General features: G+C 43.5%; 1 protein-coding gene across 1 annotated transcript in view; it reads left to right on the top strand.

Annotated features, from left to right (window-relative positions):
• BNC1 (basonuclin zinc finger protein 1) overlaps positions 1-14,857 on the top strand; it is a 30,121-nt gene extending 15,264 nt beyond the window's left edge. Inside the window, exons 2-5 of the mRNA XM_068537966.1 lie at positions 4,682-4,781; positions 5,847-6,082; positions 8,082-9,928; positions 14,173-14,857. Coding sequence (XP_068394067.1) covers positions 4,682-4,781; positions 5,847-6,082; positions 8,082-9,928; positions 14,173-14,857 — 2,868 coding nt within the window. The remainder of the gene's footprint in view (positions 1-4,681; positions 4,782-5,846; positions 6,083-8,081; positions 9,929-14,172) is intronic.
• The last annotated feature ends 376 nt before the right edge of the window (positions 14,858-15,233 follow it).

The following is a 15,233-nucleotide window of genomic DNA, read 5'->3' as shown; positions in this document are numbered from 1 at the left end:
GCACTCTTTTAAATTTTGACAGTGTGTAGTAGAAACTAAACCATTACTCATTTTTATCCTTTAACTTCCAGTCAAGATAACTATATAATTATGTGTGTAGGTATATAGATGTGTGTGTTTGTGTATTTATCAATAATACATTTGTATATGTGTATACAAGTAGAAACTCTATAACCAAAAATTAAAATAATTTCTGTCATTAGAGCAATATTTCTTGATCTTTTTTTTCATTATTCACCCCCCCACACGCATCTAAGGAGACTTTAGAAATTTTTTTCTAATTGTGCCTACCCCAATGAAATTTTAGTTTCACACCATATACTATATATCTGTTTATGTATGTATATGTGTGCTTTATACATAAAAAGAATGGAACAGTTTTCACCCTTTGGGGATGGTATACCCCAGATGAGAATGTATGCATTATTAGAGTGAGAGACTGTTCTGATCATCTGGAGTTCTTTATGTTATATTCTATGACTTTACAAAGAGCAAAACCCTTTACCCATATTTCCTGTTTTTTGATAGCCTGTTGAAGGGATTAGGTAACACTGTTGCTGTCTGCTGCATACCTCAGTTATAAACAGCCCTATTCCTTCACCTGAAAATCTCTGTCTAGTTGTTCTGTTCAGGCCCATTGTAATCCAAAAGAAATTGTAGATAACAGTCAAATCATGTAAAGTTTAACCTGTATTTAAGGAAGGTCACTGGTTTTTTTAAAGACTTAATTATTTTAGAATACTTCTAGATCCATAGAAAAATTGAAAGGGAAGTACAAAGATTTCCCATATATCCCCTACCTCCACGTAGGCATAGCCTCCCCTATTTTCAACATCCCTCACTGGAGGATACATTTGTTACAATTGATGAACCAACATTTGACACATCATAATCACCCAAAATCCATGGTTTAATCTTAGAGTTCACTCTTGGTGTTGTACATCCTATGGGTTTGGAAAAATGTACAATGACAAGTATCTATCATTATAGTATCGTACAAAGTATTTTCACCTCCCTAAAAATCCTCTGTGTTCTACCTGTTCATTCCCCAACCCCTGTCAACCCCCTGGCAACCACTGATCTTTTTACTGTCTCCATAGTTTTCCCTTTAACAGAATGTTTTATAGTTGGAATCATATAGTATGTAGCCTTTTCAGATTGGCTTCTTTCACTTAGTAATATGCATTTACGTTTCCTCCATGTCTTTTCATGGCTTTATAGCTCATGTCTTTTTTGTGCTGAATAATATTCTGTCGTTTGGGTGTACCACAGTTTATCTATTTGCCAACTAAAGGACATCTTGATTACTTCCAAGTCTTAGAAATTATGGATAAAGCTGCTATAAACATCCATGTGCAGGTTTTGTGTGGGCATAAGTTTTCAGCTCCTTTGGGTAAATACCAAAGAGTGCAGTTACTGGATTGTATGGTAAGAGTGTGCTTAGTTTTATAAGAAACCACCAAACTGTCTTCCAAAGTAGCTTTATTACTATTTTGCATTCTCATCAGCAATGAATGAGATTTCTGTTGCTCCACATCCTCACAATCATTTGATGCTGTCAGTGTTCTGGATTTTGGCCATTCTAATAGGAGTATAGTGGACTGATTTTTTAAAATAATATTTTTATCAAAATATAATTCACATACCATAAAATTCACCCTTATAAAGTATACAACTGAGTGGTTTCACTGTATTCATTGAGTTGTGCAACCATCACTGCTATCTAATTTTAGAACATTTTCATCACCTCAAAAAGAAACTCTGGTCAAAATTTAAACTATCTGTGTTTCAGAGGGTACCATGAAGATAGTGAAAGGATAAGCCAAGGATTGGAGAAAATATTTGCAAATCGTATATCTGGTAAGGGACTTGTACCTAGAGTATATAAAGAACTCTTACGACTCAATGCTCAAAAGACAACCCAATTTAAAAATGGGCAAAAGATCTGAACAGACATACAGATAGCCGTCAAGCACATGAAAAGATGCTGAACACCATTAGCCGTCAGGGAAATGCAAATCAAAACCGCAATGAGATACCACTTATACCCAGTAGGATAACTACAGTAGAAAAGGCAAACAGTAACTAGTGTTGGTGGGGATGTGGAGAAATCAGAGCCCTCATAGACTGCTGGTGGGAATATAAACTTTGAAAAACAGTTTGGGATTTTCTCAAAAAGTTAAACATAGAGTTACTATATGATCCAGCAGTTCTACTCCTAGGAGTATATCCCAAAGAAATGAAAGCATATGTCTGCAATAAACTTGTACACAGGGTTCCTTTTGGGGATGATGAAAATGTTCTAAAATTGTATTGTGACGATGGTTGTACAACTCTGTGAATATACTAAAAAATTATTTAATTGTCTCCTTTAAATGGGTGAATTGTATATGTGAACTATATCTCAACTTAAAGCTGTTTTTAAAAAACGATGAAAACAGGACTTCTCTGGTGGCGCAGTGGTTAAGAATCCGCCTGCCAATGCAGGGGACACGGGTTCGATCCCTGGTCCAGGAAGATCCCATATGCCGTGGAGCAACTAAGCCCGTGTGCCACAGCTACTGAGCCTGCGCTCTAGAGCCCACGAGCCACGACTACTGAGCCCGCACACCACAACTACTGAAGCCCATGTGCCTAGAGCCCATGCTCTGCAACAAGAGAAGCCACCGCAGTGAGAAGTCCACGCACTGCAATAAAGAGTAGCCCCCGCTGGCCGCAACTAGAGAAAGCCCACCCACAGAAACAAAGACCCAACGCAGCCAAAAATTAATTAATTAATTAATTAATTTTTAATAAAAGATGAAAACAAACAAAAAAGGTAACCCTTTCCCCCCACTACCACCCATTAGCAGTCACTCCTCATCCCTACCTGCTCCCCACGACCCCGGTAACCACTAGTCTGCTTTGTGCCTCTATGGATTGGCCTGTTCCTGACATTTCACATAAATGGAATCATTCCACCTGTGACTTTTTGTACTTGGCTTCTTTCATTAGCATAATATTTTCAGAGTTCACCCATGTTTTAGCAGGTATCAGTACTTCATTCTTTCTTATTGCCTAGTGATATCCCATTGTATGGACATACCAGATTTTGTTTATCCATTCATCAGCTGATCAATATTGAGGTTGTTTCCACTTCGGGGCTAATATAAATAATGCTGATTTTAAAGTTCGGGTACAAGTTTTGCGTGGCCATATGTCTTCAGTTCTCTTGGGCTTATACCTAGGAGTGGAGTTGCTTGGTCATATAGTAACTGTGTTTGTGAGGATCAGCCAGACTGTTTTCCAAAGTGGCTGCACCATTTTACAATCCCACCAGCAACTGATTTTTAAGTGAAGACTAGTTATATACTCCTTAAAGTGTCCTAGGCCAGATTCTCCCCTTCCCTGTCCCCACCCAAGGCCACATAGTCCCTTAATTGTCACATGGAGGGTTTAAACCCATAGTCGTAGGGCTCTTTCATCCCCTCCAAACACAGAGACACTCCCCAGTGTCAAAGCTCTCTTGAATCATACAGATTCCACACAGAGGCGCTTCCCAGGAATCTCACTGACAGAGCTCCTGTGAGAGCTTTTTCTCTTTAATAATAGATTATATTCCTCAGGCCTCTATTCCGTTTTGAGAAATTCATCTTAAGAATACATGTGAAGCTTTGTTCTTAATACTAGAACTTTGTTGTCACGTACATCTCTAGTTTCAATTTCAGTTGTGTATTTGCACACTCCACACCCCTACACCACACCCGACACTTCGACCTGCACCTGGGCATCGATGCAGGGCTTGTCCAGCCTGTGTGCGTCTGTCAGTCACACAGTCCAGTGAGCGGAGTCGGGGAATCATCGTCAGTGTGGTCAGCCATTGCATGTCCTCAAATCTATCTTGATGTTCAGCCTCTGCCTCATTTTGGGGGGTAACGAATTACACATGTGTGATACTGTCAGTTCTGATTGCTCTCCTATTTACTTGTGTCAGGGTAGCCCGTGTATACCTTTCAGGGTTGCTGTTCTGGTCAACTTAGAGATTTAGTGAGAATGTGACTCTTCTTCACCCTTTCTGTGTCCTTAATAACAAGCAAGATGTTTCCTTCCCACCTGTAATCCTTTCCTTTTTTTTTTTTTTAATTAATTAATTTATTTATTTATTTATTTTTGGCTGTGTTGGGTCTTCGTTTTTCTGTGCGAGGGCTTTCTCTAGTTGCAGCAAGCAGGGGCCACTCTTCATCGCGGTGCGCGGGCCTCTCACTATCGCGGCCTCTCTTGTTGCGGAGCATAGGCTCCAGATGCGCAGGCTCAGTAGTTGTGGCTCATGGGCCCAGTTGCTCCGTGGCACGTGGGATCTTCCCAGACCAGGGCTCGAACCCGTGTCCCCTGCATTAGCAGGCAGATTCTCAACCACTGCACCACCAGGGAAGCCCTGTAATTAATCCTTTCTTATAAAGAGTTCTGGGATTTTAGCCCATTCTCGCATGCAGAATATCTGTGTAGCATGTTCACCGTCTCCAGGTCTGGGGCCAGCTTCTCCTCTTTCCAGGATACACTGTACAAGTCTGGGCCTGGCACAGAGTGGGCACACATCACTCAAAGGATGTTGCTCAGTGGAGGAGTGTGTTTTGTTATGTAAATGTGATGTGTGTTCCACGCCACACTAACATGCCAGGTATCCCTGTGTTCTCTTCTGCAGGCCATCGGCTGTACTCTGAACTGTAGTTGCCAAAGCTTCAAACCAGGGAAAATAAACCACCGTCAGTGTGAGCAGTGCAGACATGGATGGGTGGCCCACGGTAACTTTATTTTGCCCCCTCTCTTGGCCTTTAGTGTACCCTTTAAATAACTTACAGTTATTCAGGAACAGATTTAATATCTAAGAATGACAGCTAACATTTGTAAGTTACTGCTATGTGCCAGGTAACAGCCTAAGAGCTTTATATACGTTATCTCTTTGAATCTTAACAACTCTATATGATAAGTGTTTATCAACCCCCTTCTAAAGATGTAGAAAATGGTGCTTCAGGGCTGTCGTTCTGCAACAGTAGAAATGTTCTGTGATGTCTAATATAGTAGCCTCTAACCCAGGGTTGCTAGATGGAAGAACAGAATGCTCAGTTGAATTTGAATTTCGGTTAAACTATACATAATTTTTTAGCCTAAGTATATCCCAATGAATATTTTTGGTTTAAGTGTATACCACTTATTCATTTTTTATCTGAAATGTATATTCAAGTTTAATTTTTATTTGTATTTTTATTTGCTATACCTGACAGCCCTACACTAGCCACATGTGGCTACAAGTACTTGAAATGTGACTAGCGCAACTGGTGAACTGAATTTTTAGTTTTATTTAATGTTAATTAATTTAAATCTAAATTTGAATAGCCATATGTGACTGATGACTGTTGCATTGGACAGCATGGAGTTCAGTGGCTTAACTTGCCCAGCCCAACAACTAGATAGTGGCAGACCAGGGCTCAAACCCAGATCTGTTGGATTTCCAAGTCCAGGTTCTTCCCCAGACCCCATGCTTCCTGGTTTTCCATCTTCTTGATTATGCACCTGCCGCCTTCGTTTTTACCCGTTTTCTGTGCACGGTCCCTACTTGCAGCTGTTTTACTCCTTAGGCATGCCACAGGAAAGGGAGAAAAGAAGCCTCTCAGGCTAGTCCATTTTATTTTAGAAGTTCCTGAGAATAACTTGGAGCCAGATAGCTATTAAGATTATTAATTGTTTGCATATTTGTGGTTTTTCTACTGGAACAAATAACTGAGAGTTAGCGCTAACCTACTTCTGTGCAGTGTTTCTCTTAAAAGTAGAATCTTGAAAAACGATATTTCTTCAATTCACTTTTTCAGCTCTAAGTAAGCTAAGGATTCCCCCCGTGTATCCAACAAGCCAGGTGGAGATTGTCCAGTCCAACGTGGTGTTTGATATTAGCAGCCTCATGCTGTATGGGACCCAGGCCATCCCTGTTCGCCTGAAAATCCTACTGGACCGGCTCTTCAGTGTGTTGAAGCAAGATGAGGTCCTCCAGATCCTCCGTGCCTTGGACTGGACCCTCCAGGATTACATCCGTGGATACGTGCTGCAGGTATGGGGACCATGGGCACTGTTCTCCTAGAATGTCTTCCGAAGCTCGTGTCCATGGAACTGATGTAACCCAGTTGCCTACAGTGCTACAGCCATTGGTAGTCATCCTTCCCTTTCATAGTTATTTCTAATGGCTTAAACCCTACCTCAATGTTCTGGGTGAAATCCGTGCCTTTCCTCAAGGTATCTGTGAGACTTCAGGATGCGGGAGCATTACATATTCTCTGATTTGGGTTTCACTCAGCCAGCTCTTCCACAGTCAGCCATTTGCCCCTTCCTTGGTGCTGCCTCCATTTCTTTTATTATCCTCAAACTATTTACTGACACAAGACATCATGTTTCAGATTTTACTGAGAGTTTGGGGTTGAGGAAGGGAACTTACATTGCAGAAGGGCACAGCAAACAGTTACAATTTCATGCCACACCTTCCTGTTCTTTAAAGCCCTCTGCCATCCATCCTACTGCTAATTTTCCTTCCCAGGCTCCATCACCTTGTGATATTTCTGTGTGCATGCTCTGGCTCATTCTCTCTCTGCCTCCCCAGTTCCTTTTGGCCTCCTCGCATTTTCTCTACGTCTCTCCATCATTCCATGCCTTTCGTCCCTTCTCTCATCTCTTTCCTTTGCAGAGTAGTTTTACCTCTCTTTCTGTACCATACTGTGGGGGGTAGGCCTTATGCTTCCTATCCAGAGAGGCTATCAGGGTGTTTCGACAGCAAAGAACGTATTCCCTGGTGTGAATTATATCATTTCTCTGACATATGAAACAGCTACAGCATTTTCTTCCTTGTTACTACGCTAGAAAATGTCAGCTAACTTTGATAAAAATTTCAACGAAATGGGCAGATGAATGTTATTTCCAAGATTAACATACACTTCAGTCTAACTCAGCTGGACCATAACCCTGAAACAAACACTAATAACAACCATTTATTGACGTAGACCCTCATCCAGTAATCTCACAAGGTAGGTAGATTATCCCCATTTTCCAGTTAGAAAACCAGAGACTGAGTGCTTCTAAATCTTGCTGAAGTCACTCAACTTGTATGCAGCAGACTGAGAATTTGAACCCACTTCTTTCGAACTCTGACAATGCCTCCAGTCTTCCTCTGGAAACATGTTTGCTCACCTCGAGTGCAGGACCCCCAGCAGGCTAGAAACCACCTTTTATGTAGAGCAGCATTATGATCTTACATTATGACATAGATCAATATTTAATGATCCTAATAATCTTGCTTTCTAGTGTTAGGATTAAAAATATGGAATCAATTACCTTGAACCTCTAGTGCATGAAAAATTTATGATGTTACATTCCTCATCATCTTCAAAACTCTTACATGCACTGTGAAAAATCTCAGTAGGCCATCAAATACATGTTCTGTGATAAAATATTTATTGTAGTTTTGGGAAAAGTTAGGCCTTGCTAGAGTTTGAAAGATCTCCAACACTCTAGTGTAATTACAGCTCTGCTTTGTGAACATAGGCAATAGATCAATACAGGTTCATTTGTTTTTCAATGTTAGTTGCTTGGGAAAGATTATTAAACTTGCAGCAAATAAATACTTGAACTATATCTAGGCCTGATTGCCTCATCTATACTCTTTAGATAAAGAAGTTACTATTGTTCAAATGATACATATTTTAATTTTAGTGGAGGAAAATTATGCCTGATGCAAGACAACCAATTGGTTTGAAATAAGATGGAAAATAATCACCAAACTTCTCCTTAGGCTTAAGTGATATAATTTTATTTCTCTCTTCTGGACCACTGCTTACATTTGTGCAGTTTATTTTCTGCACAGAGTTTCTGTCCTAGGACAGTGGGGTGAGCGAGGGCTGAACTCATCAAGCCTTGTGCTCACAGGGGTGTCTTTTTCTAATATGTACAAAAGTGCCCTGTGGTGCTGGTGGAGGCCCTGACCACATACATGGTTCCTTTCTTAGAGAAAAGGGTAAGGAATAGTAAATTAATTGCCCGTTTTAATTCTGGTTTGGGTTTAGGATGCATCAGGAAAGGTGTTGGATCACTGGAGCATCATGACCAGTGAGGAAGAGGTGGCCACCTTGCAGCAGTTCCTTCGTTTTGGAGAGACCAAGTCTATCGTTGAGCTCATGGCAATTCAAGAGAAGGAAGAGCAGTCCATCATCATCCCGCCCTCCACGGCGAACGTAGATATCAGGGCTTTCATCGAGAGCTGCAGCCACCGGAGTGGCAGCCTCCCCCCTTCTGTAGACAAAGGAAACCCCGGCAGTATACACCCCTTTGAGAACCTCATAAACAACATGACCTTCATGCTGCCCTTCCAGTTCTTCAACCCTGTGCCTCCCGCACTGATAGGGTCAGTGCCCGAACCATATGTGCTGGAGCAGGGTCAGGACCAAAGTCAGGACCCCAAACAGGAAATCCACGGACCCTTCCCCAACAGCAGCTTCTTAACTTCCAGTTCCACCCCATTTCAGGTTGAAAAAGAGCAGTGTCTAAACTGTCCAGGTCCTGTTACTAAAAAGGAAGACAGCGCCCATTTAAGTGACTCCAGCTCATACAACATCATCACAAAGCTCGAAAGGACACAGTTGTCCCCAGAGGGCAAAGTGAAGTCCGAGAGGAACAGCCTCGGCACAAAGAAGGGCCGGGTGTTCTGCACAGCGTGTGAGAAGACCTTCTATGACAAAGGCACCCTCAAGATCCACTACAACGCCGTCCACCTGAAGATCAAGCATAAGTGCACCATCGAAGGCTGTAACATGGTGTTCAGCTCCCTGAGGAGCCGGAACCGCCACAGCGCCAACCCCAACCCCCGGCTGCACATGCCAATGAACAGAAACAACAGGGACAAAGACCTGAGGAACAGCCTGAACCTGGCTGCCTCTGAGAGCTATAAGCACCCGGGTTTCAGGGTGACTTCTCCAGACTGTCGGCCTCTCCCTGGCTACACTGGTTCAGGGGAGGATTCCAGGAGCCAGCCAGCCTTCCCAAGCATCGGCCAAAACGGAGTGCTTTTTCCCAACCTGAAGACAGTCCAGCCAGTCCTTCCTTTCTACCGCAGTCCGGCCACCCCGGCTGAGCTAGCAAACACACCTGGGATGCTACCTTCCCTCCCTCTGCTGTCCTCTTCAATCCCGGAACAACTGGTTTCCAACGAAATGCCATTCGATGCCCTGCCCAAGAAGAAATCGCGGAAGTCCAGTATGCCCATCAAAATAGAGAAGGAGGCTGTGGAGATAGCGGATGAGAAGAGGCACACTCTCAGCTCAGATGAAGACATGCCCCTGCAGGTGGTCAGTGAAGACGAGCTGGAGGGCTGCAGCCCCCGGTCAGACAGAGCCCCATTGGGAAGCTTAGGGAAGTCTGGTCCTGAAGGAGAGAGGCCCTGCCATCTCAAACCGGCCATCGAGTCCAGCGGAGCCATCCGACAAACCCCCGAGCAGGCCACATACAACTCAGAGAGGGAGACTGAGCAGAAGTCAGTGCTGACCGTGGTGCCACGGGACGGGGAAGATGGTGGCCGTGAACCTCATCTCACCCCCGGGCTGGAGCCCTGTGTCCCTTTTCCTGACTACGTCAAACTGCAGCAGCGCCTGCTGGCTGGGGGCCTCCTCAGTGCTTTGTCCAGCGGGGGGATGGCTTTTCCTTGTTTTGAAGATTCCAAAGAGCTGGAGCACTCAGGTCAGCACGCATTAGCGAGGCCGAAGGAGGAAAATCGCTTCCAGTGTGACATCTGCAAGAAGACCTTTAAAAACGCTTGCGGTGTGAAAATGCATCACAAGAACATGCATGCCAAAGAAACACACACGTGCACGATGGAGGGCTGTAAGGCCACATTCCCTTCCCGCAGGAGCAGAGACAGGTAAGACGTCTGGTGGCAATCATTTCTTCCAAGGCAGTGGTTCTTAAACTTTAGCATGCATCTGAGTCACGTGGAGGGTTGTTAAAACAGACTTCTGAGCCCTCCCCCTAGAACTTCTGCTTCAGTTGGTCTGGGACGAGATGTGAGAGTTTGCATTGCTAAGTTCCCAGGGGACACTGATGCTATTCCAGGGACCACAGATTGAGAAACAGTGTTCTATAGATCCAGATTTCCTGGATTTTCAATTCCAGAATTTAAACTCATTTAGCCACAAAACCTGACCTGAAATGATGTGAGGCTATTTTAATCTTTTTAAATCTCCCTTTGTGTGGATTTTTTTAATATATATTCCATACAGAAATGTTAATGGATTTATTATGGGGACATTGCCATGATATGACAGTATATGCATCATTCTGCCTTTTTAAAGCCTGAGAAATTCTGGATTCAGAAACATCTGGCCCCAAGGGTTTGGAATAAGGCATCATGAACTAGTTCACACATTAGAGGGGGAGGAAGCGGGGGAGCTTTTAAAGTTAGGATTGTAGCTCCCCAAAACTTGTCTGATTTTCATTTCACACTATGAAGTCCACAGAATGAAACGTTTTCTCCAATTTCTATTTAACCACTATTTTTGAAAGGAAGAATAACTGCCTGATTGAAGATTTTTGAAATACTAAGATATCAAAGAGTAAAGGCAATTAACAGGTTATTTCAGTGTCTGTGATGTGTGGTTCAAAGATGAGAAGACTTTCAGTGCCGGGTTTTCATGACCCCACCACACAGAGTCAGACTGTTTGTACAGAGTGCCCGGGTATAGAGTATCTCTCATCACTCTGGGGACACAGCACTGGCGTTACTATCTTACTTGTGCTTTTCTTAATGAACTTGAGTCGCATAACCACTCTTCAGGTCGCCTTCCTCCCCAGCCTATAAAGGGAAGAGGAAGCTTACCAAAAGATGACCCCAGGAGGCTTTAAGGAGAGAACCAGCTCTCTGATGAAATGCAGCATTATGGATGCTAAATGGTTCACAGAATGTTAAAATGTTACATTCGCTCGAACAAGCTTGACTTCTAACAGCTCAGCACCACCATTGCCTCAGTCCAAGTTGTAGCACCTAATTTATTAAGAGGGTGAAAATGTATAGACTCCCACACACATTCCTGGACAGGGCTCCTAAGAACACACACATTGTCTTGAGCAGAGAGGATAGGGCAGGGGTGATATTAGTTAAAATTCCTGTTTCTGTTGCTGGATGTTGCACCAAACCACCAAGATACCCAAATTAGTGAGCCAGTGCCCCTCCTCTACCCTCCAAGAGGGGTGTTCATTCATGAATAAGCTGTCATTATAAAGAAGAGATAGTCGTATCGGTCAGGTTATCCTTGATATTTATGATACTGTTCTGACCTACATTGTCTACTAAATTAGAAGGCATATTGAATTTAAGATACTATTTATATTTATTTTTCATATATTTAACATTTTCTTATTTTGGGACCTGTTTGTGATGCTCCTGCCCCACCACAGGAAAACATCTTTCGTTCTAAATGTAAACCACTAATTCTAGTAGTCTAGAACTTGGACTGCATATTCCCTAGAATCTGTGATTTAAATGATACCATTTTAAACAGGACTTTGTGAGCAGTCCCGGGCCCACCATCATTTTTCTGAGTCAGAGATGAGAATTGCATGGCTGTAAGGATAACTGACTTCCTCCCTTCAAGCCACTGCTACTGCCAACAGCAGTTCCTAGGACCCATCACCAAGGGACGAGGACAGCACTGTGGATACTTATTTAGCCAACAAATAGTCAATAACCTTCTGTGTTAGGTGCTCTAGACACAGTCCCTGCCCAAGAAGGCCAGTGGGGAAGACAGAGCAGTAAGCAGGTGATTACAGCTGAAGGTGGTGGCTGCTAGAAGCGGGGGTATTGTGTTACGGGCACGTGGGAGGGCGCCTCACCAAACTCTGAGAAGTTAGGGATGGTTTCCCAGAGGAGTTCTGTCTAATCCAGCAGCTCGCAGAAGTTTTGGTCTCACAGCCCCTTTACAAATTCTTAAAACCTCAAGACCCTCAAGAACTTTTGTCTATTTGGGTTTCTATCTATCAATATTTACTGTATTAGAAATTAAAATTGAAAAAATATGTATCACATCACTTAATAAACCTATTATATGTTACCATTACATTTTTATGAAAAATAACTACATTTTCTGGATCAAAAACTTAGTGAGAAGTGGCTTTGTTGTACATTTTGCAAATATCTTTAATGTCTGGTCCGGTAGAAGACGACTGGGTTCTCATACCAGCTTCTGCATTCAATCTGTTGCAATATCACATGTCACGTAGCCTCTGGAAAACTCCACTCTACACTAGTGAAAGAATGAGCCTGAAAAGGGAAAATAGTGTCTCAGTATCATCATGAAAGGAGTCTGACTTGAGGGACATCCTGAAAGGATCTCAGGGACCACTAGGGGTACCCAGGCCGCAATTTGAAAACCACTGGTCTCAGCTAATCTAAATAGTTAAAAACGGGAGGGAAGAGTTGGAGGGGGAGGTGTAGAGGTTGGAGGGAAGAAATGCAGACCTGGGCAGTAGGCACAGCATTAGTCCTGGAAGCAGAAAGCCTGGCACGTGGTCCACAGGGTTTTTGCAGCTGTGGTACTCACTGGTCTCAGGGTACATGGCACCTTGGGAAGTGCATCTAACCCTCTGAGGATGGTTAAGGAGGAGAGAGGGCTGCCCACATGTTAGCTCTTGGTGTTCATGGGATCCTCAGGAGTTGAGCAAAGGGCCCAGAGGTTTGCTTTGTTGCATCAGGGACCTTTCTGTGCAAAGTGTTCCAGTAAATGTGTTTGTCAGACTTTTTTTGACAACTTGTGTATACTGCAACCTGTATGTCAATCTAATATCTGGTTTTCTGCTGAGACATACCTGCCCCTTCAACGCAGGGTGCTGACATAATCACAGGGCAGAGTTGCAGTTGAGAAGAGCTGCTTGCAAAGTGGGTGATCTGGGAGTATAATTCTGATTATGTCCCAAGAAAAGAATGTATAAGAGGATTAAAAAGAAGTTCAGAAATAAATTTGATACATTTTATGAGTAACACCCCTCCCATATGTCTTTGGAGATTTAGAAGAGAGAATTTGATTCCTTGTTATTTAGGTGAGGGTGTTTTTCCCAATTTGACCCTGGCATGCATTCTGATCTGTGTTGGGGGAGGTATTTTCCCTGTTTGGAATAATTCTCCAATCACCTTTAAGATTGTACCCTCTGGTAAGGGGTGTTTTTGCTCATCAATAGTTAGGGGATCTCCGAGCAAGGCCGACATTGATTGACAAGTTACATCAAATGATACCTTATGAGTAAAAGGCATGTGTCATAATGGATACTCATTATCTGTCCTTTAGGAGTAATCGTTGGGTAGATGATTGGCAGTGTGCTCACAGTGCTGCCTTTGCAAGTTTTCTGTCTGCTATATAGTGAAAGTTGCAAATACGAACTAAATTTAGCACATGCACATGTGCACACACCCCCCCCACACTCATGCACACACATACAATTTCTAGCCAATCAGATTTTCACACCTGTAGAACTTGCGTGGGGGTGTGTATGCAAATGCTGTAGACCACCATGTAAGCCACATAGGAAATTTTAAATTTTCTGGTAGCCACATTAAAAAAGTAAAAAGAAACAAGTGAAGTAAGTGTTAGTAATATATTTTATTTCACTCAGCCCATCCAAAATATTATCATTTCAATATATGACACTAGCCACCTTTCAGGTGCTCATACACTTATGAGTAGCTGTCATACTGGACAGTGCAGCTCTAGAAGATAATATTTCTTGGTTTCATTGAAATAAAGTCCTCTGCTTAGTTCCTTATTGTTTGTGACCAGTTTTCTTCTGGGATCTCCTGGTTCCAGTGTCCCAGTTGAACTGGCCTAACTGAAGTAGTCTAGCCATTCTCTAAAGATGAGGTACAAGAACTTACGTGTCAATCAGACTGTGGAAACTGAAGAGAACTACATATTCTGTTGACCTATCTAGTCAAATGCTAACTTGTGACAAGTGGTGAACGGCAGTGGGCAGTGTCCACCACACACGCACTGTATCACTTCTCTCATGCCACAAGCTTTCCTGGTATCTGCCTAGTGTCTCTACTCAGAATGAAGGCTGTCTTTAACACAACAGAAACAACAGCCCAACCCATTGCTAACCATCTTTTCACTCTCGTAGACACAGTTCAAACTTAAACCTCCACCAAAAAGTGTTGACTCAAGAAGTGTTGGAGAGCAATGAAGACCATTTCCGTGCAGCTTACTTGTTGAAAGATATGGCTAAGGAGGCCTATCAGGATGTGGCTTTCACACAGCAAGCCTCCCCGACATCTGTCATCTTCAAGGGAACGAGTCGGATGGGCAGCCTGGTTTACCCAGTAGCCCAAGTCCACAGCGCCGGCCTGGAGAGCTACACCTCCGGTCCGCCAAGCGAGGGCACCATCCTGGATTTGAGTACTACCTCGAGCATGAAATCGGAGAGTAGCAGCCATTCCTCCTGGGACTCAGACGGGGCAAGTGAGGAAGGCACCGTGCTCATGGAGGACAGCGATGGCAACTGTGAAGGGGCGAGCCTGGTCCCCGGGGAGGATGACTATCCCATCTGCGTCCTTATGGAGAAGGCCGACCAGAGCCTTGCCAGCCTGCCGTCTGGGCTGCCCATAACATGTCACCTCTGCCAAAAGACGTACAGTAATAAAGGGACCTTCAGGGCTCACTACAAAACTGTGCACCTCCGCCAGCTCCACAAGTGCAAAGTCCCGGGCTGCAACACCATGTTCTCGTCTGTTCGAAGTCGAAACAGACACAGCCAGAATCCCAACCTGCACAAAAGCCTAGCCTCCTCTCCAAGTCACCTCCAGTAACAAGGTAGTGGACCACGTTTGCTCAGATAAGCATTTGTCGTAATTCAGGAATAAGGTAGTCCAAAGAAAAGTTTCTAACTCTGTTTAGTTACCATTTGGGGCAAGTGAGGCAAAGAATATTTGAGTTGACTTCATAGTCTTCTACAGCAGGATGAGCAGAAGACAAGCCTTGTGAGAAGTTGTCATTGGGGTGGCGTTTCCTATTATTTTTCTTAGCCCAGGAGGTTTACCACTGACATAACAAGAACTTGCAGAGATGTGGTTTTCCCCAGATTTGTTTACACATTCCCTGGGAGAGCTCCAGGTCTGCAGGTTGACAGCAGGGGCCCAGGACCTGGGGGCAGCTTGAAGTGAGGCTTGTAGTATTAAGAGTCAG

Source organism: Eschrichtius robustus, chromosome 1 (genome assembly GCF_028021215.1).
Source record: "Eschrichtius robustus isolate mEscRob2 chromosome 1, mEscRob2.pri, whole genome shotgun sequence".
In the NCBI taxonomy this organism is placed as follows: domain Eukaryota; kingdom Metazoa; phylum Chordata; class Mammalia; order Artiodactyla; family Eschrichtiidae; genus Eschrichtius; species Eschrichtius robustus.
This window is presented reverse-complemented; position numbering and strand designations above follow the sequence as displayed.